A 10,205-nucleotide genomic window follows, 5' to 3' on the forward strand; every position below is an offset into this window, starting at 1 on the left:
ATCGGGGCTGAAAGGGTTACAGAACTTCAAAGGCTATCTAATGACATTATCCTTCGTGAAGGGTTCACTGATAGTGTCCAACAGGAAGGGAATTTAATTACTTTTAAATGTTAATTAAATCTCCGCCTAAGCTCAATTTTTACATTCTTAGTGATTGCATATATTCTTTATTGTTGATTCAATTATTATTTTATTACTTGTAAATACATTACTTTTTTATTATTTTCTTTATTCGTATCAAGTAGAGTAACTTCTTATTAGTCATTTAATTTAAGATGTAACTTAGATCATGTCCACATCAGGACTCTGTCTTGCCCATTTTTTCACACCTGCTCATCAAGTCTACCTACTACTACTACTACTGCTACTACTACTACTACTGTACCACTACTATTACGGCTACTACTACTACTACTACTACTACTACTACTACTACTACTACTACTACTACTACTACTACTACTATCACCACCTAGGGTAAGGCATGCAATGTTTTAAATAAAGCTCAGTCTGCGTTTTGATAAATCTCTCCATTTACGCACATTATCCAATCTATTTTCGAGAGGGAAGGTGATCACAAAGAAGTTCGTTGCTTTCGCTTTCTTTTGAACTGAGAGGGGCTGGAGCGAAAATTTAATAGCAACGTGGCCCTGCCAGTTGACGTCAAAACGCATGCGCATTCACCCTCTCATAAATTAGTTAGGAATGACATCATAAACAGTGCAAGAGAAAGAAAGAAAACTCGAGATTCAATCGTTAAAATGTCTTACGCATATCTTTTTAAGTACATTATTATAGGCGATACAGGTCAGTGGAATATGAACATATGTTTTCCCTGTTTCTATGCTTCTATCCAGGAACGAACACTAGAAAACGGGAAGCATCAAAGATCAAAATGGACGCCATTGATCTCAATGTGGTTTTCAGGATCGTTTGTTCTCAGTGTTTGAATGCTTTGGTTTCTTAATCTAGGCGTTGGAAAATCATGTCTCTTACTGCAGTTTACAGATAAACGATTTCAACCGGTGCACGACCTCACAATAGGTGAGTAAATTCAAGTTTGCTTTTTGTGATATAGAGCGACGATTTTGCGACCGGCGTCATGTTGAAGTTTATTGAAAAGAAATAAGCTTACTTTATAGAAAAGTTAAATTATTACTTTAGCCGTAATTGTGTATAAGGAAATTAGATTATAATTCTTGTGTTTTTTGTAGGGGTTGAGTTTGGAGCTAGAATGATTACCATTGATGGAAAGCAGATCAAACTTCAGATCTGGGACACGGTAAAAACATATCTTTTATTCACCGTTCTTCTCCTAAAAATTCGGAAATTAGTTCTATTTTTTAAAAAAAAGGAAAAGGCTCGTCAGCCATCATCTTTTTGTGGAGTTCTTTTTTTTTAGTTCTTTAATTTTGCAGGGTACATCTGAGTTCAATACTTGAAAGCCACATCAAATTCCATGATAGAGAACAATAGACAAATTATATTGCATCTGAATTGATTTTATTTGCAATGATCACCGTAGTTCATATTTAAGATAGGATAGGAAACTTTTGCATAACATATCTAACTCTGATTGTTTCTCTTTATCATTGAGAAGTTTGACAAATTTTTATTTCAGTGGAATAGAATTTCTATCCACCTGGGCCCGGTTGTTCAAAAGCCGATTAACGCTAATCCCAGGTTAAAAATTAACCAAGGAGTTTATTTCTCTACTCCGAAATGCTTTTCCACCCTGATAGTCGGCAAAACTTTACATTAGAATAAGTTAATCTTGAAAAACAGAAATAAGGAAAAGAAACTCTCATCAAAATGTTGAAAACATAAAACAAAAGTTTACGCTAATCCTGGATTAAGTTAATCGTCTTTCGAACAACCGGGCCCTGTGTTTTATTGCAGCAGTGCATATCGTTATTGGCATATCCTTTCCTGCACGTGACTGCTATTTTTCATTCAAGGAGGACACAGAAGTGTTAGGAAAAAAGAGGAACTATTAGTTTTGCGTGGAAGAAAATCTGTTGGCTCATCTTGATTTTCGTGGATGGTAGTGGCTTTCTCACATCTTTGTTAACCATCTAGTTCTACCGTATAATATTTCCACTGGACACTTTTGGCTAAAATGAAAGATGAGGAGGAATCATTGTATATTTGGGACAGAGGGGCTTGCACCTTGATCAACTATTGGCTAAACTCAAAAGTTGATTTCTCTTTGCTGTCTCACAAATGAAGCTAAAAGTTCATTTGAAGTTTCTCTGTAGCCAATATTTTACAAAGTTGTTCTTAATAATGTTACCTCTGACAATGTTTGTATCTGTAGGCTGGTCAAGAGTCGTTTCGTTCAATCACACGTTCCTACTACCGTGGAGCTGCAGGAGCTCTGTTAGTTTATGATATCACACGGTAAGGGACAAAAACCGTAGACAATAGACTCAAAACTAACTTGTAACTTAATAACATATGTTACAACTGATCTTGATGACCATCAGTGGCATCGCCGTTTTTACATGTTCATGTACTCTAGAAGGCTGCTACATGCTTTGTCTGTAGTGTTTCTGAACCTCAAGGGCATCTTTTTTGTTTAAGAGAATTTACTTATAATTTTAGAAGGAAATTGACATCAGTGTTACTTAAGCCTGAGACTGATCATCTAAAACATTTACAGTATATTCTTAGAAGTCTATTATCAACAATTCAAGGGTAGCTGAAAGTTTCTTCAACATTTTAGGGATTTCATCAGAATATGTCGATTAGGATATTAAATGTTGAAAATTTATTGTTTTTATGTTGCTTTTAATGACACATGACAACTTCCTCTTTGCTGTAACTTTGTCATGTTTAAATAAATACCGTTATTATTGCAATTGTTATTAGTAGTTTTATTGTGATTATTGTCATTGTTATTTAACAAAGCCAAGAAGTAAACTGGACGTTACAATACAATACATGCTTAGCTGACCACTCCCCATAGTGGCTTTTCAGGGCCAGTGAAACACAATCAATGAAATGACAGGAAAGAACAACAACAACAACAACAACTGTTAAGAATCCCAACTGGCCAGAGGCAAAGCAGTTGTGCAGTGGATAAGTTGAACCAGGGACTACCAGGAACAAATTCTATTGGTGGTCAGGACGGGTCTTGAACTTGGGATCTCCGGATCTCAAGGCAAGTGTCCTAACTACTTGGCGCCACTGCCTCCTTGGTGTTTGGATTTGGCTTTGACAAAATGACACGCCTTTAAACCCTGTTTGCACAAGCAGTGGTCTACTATACCATAATTATTTCTGGATTGATTCAGTTTTAATTATGGATGGAGGGCTTTCAGTTTTGTTTCTGACCTCAAATCACAGATCTTTGTCTTGTAGATGTGCTCGACCTTAGCGGTAGTCCACTAGTCCTGGACTAGTGCAAAATGCTTCTGGACTAGTAGAAACGTAGAACCACTAGTCACAGGACCAGTAACTACTTTGTAATTAGTTTTTGCAATGTCTAAAAAAAGTACATTAGGTGAAAACAAAATACACGTCTTGTAAATGTTGCTTCAATGCATTCCTCGCAACATTTCGATCGCAAAAACAGATAGTCCAATGCGAGGACTGAGGCGAGAAGACTAAACAAAGCTGAGGCTGGGACTGGGCACTAAGAAACTCCCAGCCCACCATCAATCTTTGTCTCGCCTGCCCGTGTTCTTGTCATGAAGAGATTAGAGGCCTATTTTTTTAGTTCTAACAACAGAGATTATCCAAACAAACACCATAAAGAGGGTAGTGGAGACGCAGAAAAGACATTGGAGACAAAAGAGAGCAAGAGCAATGAAGCGACCAAGAAATCTTCATATGATCAAGAGGATCGAACCATGAAAGTCAGGCATTTCCACCCTGAATGGAAAAACACTTTTCCTTGGTTTATTTACAAAGTTGGCGAAAAGATATTGCAAATAATATTGCCATGCTGCAATCAGGAAGGACTACCAGAGATTTACTCAGGACTAGTAAATTTTCAGTTCAAGTAGTCCCAGGCCAAGCGATCAAAAAAGTTAAGGTCGAGCACTGGCAGTTCATAAATGCTTTTATGGCAACCCAAAATAATTAACCTCTTACTAACCATGCACGTTAGGTGTACTGGGGAATGTTGGCTCGAGGTCTTGGCAGTGGTCCATACCAAAATGACCAAGGGCCAATGTTCCCCAGTACATTGCCGAGCAGGTGAGGTTAGTTTAAGTTCTTTATTTTATGGCTTGGTTTCTATGAGCGAAGAGGTACTTCTGGTTGTTTCATTCATATTAACCTCTGGAGCTAATTTAAAGATGAGAGGGAATTTCCCTATTTTTGATGGTGCAAACAATTTGGGAGCCCTGTGAGTAGTTGTCATAGGTCTTTTCTCTCTTAGAACAACGGAATAGCAAGTCAAGAGGTGGTGAGAAAAAACCTTAGGTACAGGCCGTTGAGTTCTTTGAGAACGCTGGTCCAATGGGATGTATTCACATTAGATTTTGACCCAAGCAATTCGATTGGTTCCAGGAACTGGTCAGTTCTAACGAACAATGGTGATCTAACCCGAACATCGTGGGTTCAATTCCCACCCTGGTCAGAGTTTTTCTCTGTCCTTGTGTGGGCCCATTTCCATCAGTAAGGGTAATGCTCACATGGTTCATATGGGGTAGAAACTTAGCACTTCACATTACACTCTAATCAGTTAAGTCTGTTCTAATGAGTACTCTGTTTGGTTTACCAACGGGAAGTAGTTCAAACAGGTTTTCAGTTGCTGTCAACATTTCTTCTCGCTGCCACTGGGGCCATAATTGAAACTCTGCAAAGTACGTCTCCGGAATTCGAGGCATTGAATCTAAAAGAAGGGGATTCAACAGTTTATCTTTAAATGCAGTGTATATGCTGTGCTTCTGACTGGCTTCAGGGAATCACTTATCTTTCAAGTCATTCCTTGCAGTTTGTGTGGCGTCTGCCAAAAATCGGAATTTAATGTGCAATTTTCGATTTTCATATTCTACCTCAAAGTTTTATATCTGAATTTGACATCAAAGTAAATAAGACAAATGTACCATAGGAACCCAAGGTGCTCATTTGGTAGGTGTCATGTCACGCAACCAATTCCTCAAAATTATGAAAATTGTAGTAAGCTGTTGATGATCAACCACCAAAGCTTTCATGTAATTTTCAAACTTCTCCATTTGCCTTTGCATTTGTAGCAAATAATCGAACTTAAGTCGTGCTCTGCGCACACAGGCAAATCTACCACTTTTGACAATCTTTCTGCCAATGTTTCAATAGCATCTTTGACATTTACCCCTGCCAAGTGCTGCCAGATTACACCCACAAGCCCGACTGTACACATCTGGTGTAATAATCTTTACTGGAGTTTTCTTTGTTTTGACATGAGTTCTGTGGAGCGTGGATTCTAACATAACTTAGCTCACGTGCAAAAAACCAGTTTAAAGCAACCGACTGTCAGGATGTGTCAGTTTTTTCAATGTCAATCAAACAGGCATGGAACTGAGGTGCTTAATGGTTTGAACCAGGGGTGTTTTCTCTCCACTTTGTGACGAGAGAGAGAGAAAAATCCTCTGGCATCCAGGATAGTAGTTAGTTAGAGAACACAATAAAGAAAAGAAAGGGTAAGACGATGGTTTAATCTAAGAAGTGCATACGGTAGTTGTATTTTGCATGTCATTTTTGTTAGGCTTATGTCCAACAGAACAGCATATATTGCCTGCACATAGCAAGTTATGCAAAAGGAAAAGAAATGAAATCCTGTAGCCATTCACAACAATAATTTATATATCTGGGACTTTTCTGTGCACTTTCATGGTATTGCAACACTTTGTTTGTTTGTTGCAGGAGAGACACATTTAATCACCTAACAACATGGCTGGAAGATGCAAGGCAGCATTCAAGTTCAAACATGGTCATCATGCTTATTGGAAACAAGAGGTGAGTTGCTTGTTTTTGTAATTGAAGTATATTGGTACAGAGATTGTTTGAATTAGAAGATTAGAAGTTCAGAAAAAAATGTCAGGCTCCGGTATTCTGGTATTCAGGCTCCAAACTTTAGATTTGTTAATTTTTTGTCTTTGTTTGTTCTAATAATGTTGGCTTGCTAAATGGGATACTCCACTTCAAATGGACCCTGTTTGTAAGGGGCAGATGGGCAGATACTTGCCTTGGACAGAAACTTTCCACTTTGATAAAATCTTTAGATTTTCTGCAACATGTTACGTGACTACAGAATTTTGTTGGATGCAGCCAAGAGTAGTTGCATAATGTTATGCTTGAGTCAATTAATTTTATTCCAATGAGTTCCAACAGTATTTTTGCTTTTCACAAAAAAAAGCTATCTAGGGCACATAATGGACTTGCTTGTAAGATGAGGTTTTGGTTAATGGAGGCCTTGTAATGTACAGAATCCCGTTGTCAGTCTTGGTTGTAAAGTGGTGTATTTTTTTGTCCACAGTGATCTTGAGGCACGTCGTGATGTTAGAAAAGAAGAGGTAGATGTTTGATATAAATTATAAATTAAATTGTAATCTGCTGTTCAGTTATTTTCGCTATGTTTGTCATGTTAATAGACCAACATCCTTGTTTGATTTATGAAGAGTCACTTTCTTATGAATTTCATTTTGGAACAGTTCACTGTCTCACCCACCATCACTTTTTGGGAGCTGATCCCAAGTATCCATTATTCATCTTTAGCAGTCTTGAACTTAGTTCACTTCAGATGAATTGCATCACATCCATGGTTCTTACCAATAACACTTGTTTCATAGGGGGAAGCTTTTGCCCGTGAGCATGGCCTTATTTTTATGGAAACGTCTGCCAAGACTGCAGCAAATGTAGAAGAGGTAAATGATTTTCCTGATAGCATGGCTCCAAAATATCAATTGTTGGTTTTCACTCACGTGATCAACAGCCATATTTTTCAACGAAAACAAAAGAAAACGTTTGCATAATAATAGAGTTGAATTCCCGGAGGATTTGGTCGGGGCACCAACATGGCCGCCGTTTCTTTGTTTAGGGGCTCCATCATGGCGGCTGTGACGTCATGTGAAAAGCGAGAATAATTTTGCGAGTGTAATAAGTTGTCCTAGGGCTGTCAATAAATTTGAAAGTAGAAGGCCTATAATTAAAAGTGAGCTTTGCTCACTTGACTGAGGACGGAAAGCATTCTTTCTTTATTCAGTTAAATGTTCCAGGCGTTCCACAACATTAGCACAAACGATTTTGTCAGGATTTCTCTTGTTTAATCTCCGTAAAATATGCTGTCGATTCCACTCAAAACAGGGAAAAACGGGGTGTTTTAAAGGTTTCTTTAATGATAATTTAACAAGTGTAAGATTTTCCATCTTTATTGGTGGTAAAATGAGACGAAAGTAGCCAGCTGAAGATGGCTTACCAGCCTGCAGTTTTGGCCGGCTACAAGCCCATAATTATTTGACAGCCCTGTTGTTCCCTGGTAACCACTTTTTATTGCATCGATCTCAAAGACTCTCTGTCGAACGGCATACTTTGCGCACCTCGGCTCAGGTTTGGTGGACCACGAAACACATCTATCAGGGGCACCCAACGGCAATATAGTTCAAAACCACTAAACATAGCATTGTTAAACGTATTTAGTATTTGAATGGTAGAAATAGCCATATTTTTATCCCCTAAAAATTTTTCATCTGTTCGGATTTCCTAGCTGAAAGTCTAGTGATCCGAAAATTATAGGGATCAAAAGTTACATTTTCGAAAATTTCAGCCACAAAAAATCTCCTGATATATCTAGGTGACCTTTCTAGGGTAAAAATCCATTAAAAATGGGCAATTATACCATATTTTAGATGTTCGAAAATCCTAGGACAGGGAGGCGAGCAAGAAATTTTTCAACAAAGGTTTCGAAAATTCTAGTTCTAAAATCGTTTTCCGAACAGATATTTTCCGAAAATTGACGTTGGGTGCCCCTGATGTATTGAATCCATCGCAATCGGAGGCATATCGTTCGAATTTAATGCTGGATTAGTATTATATTAATAGTGTTATTATTCCCTTGGCCTTGCATGTATATATATTTTATAGCTAATCGGTAGTTTTGTTGATAATCGTTATTATTATACATTGGTGTCACAAGCTCGATTTTGATTGGCTGTAAGCACGCAGCTAATAGACCAATTTCGATATATTAAAATTCAGTCCGAAACAAAAGGCATCAGCTCGAGGCTCTGGGGAATAAATATAAGGATTTGTATGAGTTTATTCCCCAGAGCCTCGAGATGATGCCTTTTGTTTCGGACTGAATTTTAATATATAGAAATTGGTCTATTCTTGCTTGCTCTGTTTCTCTTACGTCATACCTACAGACAATAGATTTTATATATGTAGAATTGACGTCATACCTACAGACAGTAGTTTTATGCATGCAGAAGTGACGTCACCTAACACACTAACCAGCAGTTCGATCAGTTTTGTCATGGTGGAGCTCAGCTCAGGAATATGCATAATAAAACAGTTATTGAATTCGGTTTTCGCATGTTAGCGATAATTATCAAGGCCTCAGCCTTCCGCTTCAGCAGATAACACAAACTTTGGCCTTGATAATTATCGCTAACATGCTCAACCTCATCCAATAATTGTTAATTGATATATCGGCCGCGAAATTCGCCATGTCAACGGTGAAATACACCAGTGGATAATTGAGCAGTTGGACCGTTATGAAGAGACGATGGCAGCATGCAGATATATCCAAATGAAGTCCTCAAAGATCTGAGCCACGGAAGTCACTTAGGGATCAGTGGACTTCCAGTTTCATTTGCTGATTCAAAGTCATTGTTTGTACTGAGTGAGCTACATTTGTTCTCCTCTGTGTTTGATTAAATGGTTTTGGAAGTTGTTCAGGAAATATTGATCTTATACGAGACAACCTATGGCTGAAATGATTTTGTCTTCTAAAGCTTATGTCGGGGTCAAACGTTCCTGGTATTGACCAAAATGAGCAAGCTGTTCTTGTGCGTGACTCGATTGCAACGGTTGCAGCAGAGTCTTTATGAACAACTGATTTGCCACAAATTGTATAGTATCGACCAAATTATAGTATTTTTTTTCATATTGTTATTAAAAAAAACAAACCTCCAGGCCATTTTACAAGAACGAAGAATCGAAGACAAAAGTATTTATGGATGTCTGTTTTGTATTTGAATCGCTGTCGCTGTCGCGACTCGGGCCGCGTTGGGTTAGGAAACTCGATTATCTTTGATTATCTTTGAGCAGCGCTTTGCTTTATTCATTGGAAATTAACATTTCTATTCTTCAAGCCAACTTTTCCTCGGTTCGCTTGTAGGAAAGGGCACAAATTGTCGCTTATTTTCTCCCGAGTGGCTACATCAAGCAGAATAAAAACAAACAAACGCGCGCAAAGCATGCCGTTCAACAGAGAGTCTTAAATGGTATCTAGTTTCACCTCAACTTATGAGTACATACATGTAGCTTTTATTTTAATACATATTTTTAGAATTTTAATCACTCCACATAAGGCAAACACATCTAATAAAACATATCTTGCCATTTTCTCCTAAAACAAGATGCTTCTTTTTAAAAGCGTTTACTCGGAATACCATGTGGCACAGAAGTAGGGTGATACATTTTGGAAGAGAGAGTTTTTGAGTGATATTCAAATTTGCCAAGGACGGAACAAAACAAGTTAATTTTTCTGCAGCCAGTTGAAGTCTTAGGTCGCGGGTCAGCTTTTTGAAGAAATTAAAATGTTGAAGTTTAAATTTATCTTGCAAATCCGACATGACATCTGTTATGTAGAAATCTCTACCCTTCACTGTTTACCCATTACCCTTAACCCGCGGAAAAGGTCTTCTGCCGCAAAGGTTCGAAATTAACAGTGTTGTAAATAATGCGGCCGGTGACCTCCAGCTCTAGGTATGTAACATAGTCTAACATGGAGATCGTGAAACTATCAATTAATTAAAAGACAAAAATTGATCATGCTCGTACAAAGAACAGCTGAAACTAAGAAATTTCGGCCATTTACAACATACCGCTGCGGAAGTTCCGTACTAGTGATTTTGTCATGTAGTCAACAGGCAAGATTAGAGTAGATATCTTATTCATAACATTTCCAGAAGAATGAATCCAGTATTTTCACTTTTTAGTTGCATTGTATCAGTTGCGTGATTTGCTATCACGTTGAACATGAGTTTTGAGAT

The 10,205-nt window shown here is 37.8% G+C and overlaps 1 protein-coding gene across 1 annotated transcript in view; it reads left to right on the forward strand.

Moving 5' to 3' along the window:
- Positions 1-682: 682 nt before the first annotated feature.
- Positions 683-10,205, forward strand: part of LOC138021659 (ras-related protein Rab-2) — an 11,515-nt gene continuing 1,992 nt past the window's right edge. Inside the window, exons 1-7 of the mRNA XM_068868594.1 lie at positions 683-807; positions 973-1,044; positions 1,215-1,282; positions 2,318-2,400; positions 5,854-5,946; positions 6,467-6,503; positions 6,780-6,854. Of these exons, the coding sequence (XP_068724695.1) occupies positions 762-807; positions 973-1,044; positions 1,215-1,282; positions 2,318-2,400; positions 5,854-5,946; positions 6,467-6,503; positions 6,780-6,854 (474 nt within the window). The 5' untranslated portion in view covers positions 683-761. The remainder of the gene's footprint in view (positions 808-972; positions 1,045-1,214; positions 1,283-2,317; positions 2,401-5,853; positions 5,947-6,466; positions 6,504-6,779; positions 6,855-10,205) is intronic.

The sequence above is a fragment of the Montipora capricornis genome, chromosome 10, assembly GCF_036669925.1.
Source record: "Montipora capricornis isolate CH-2021 chromosome 10, ASM3666992v2, whole genome shotgun sequence".
Taxonomy (NCBI): domain Eukaryota; kingdom Metazoa; phylum Cnidaria; class Anthozoa; order Scleractinia; family Acroporidae; genus Montipora; species Montipora capricornis.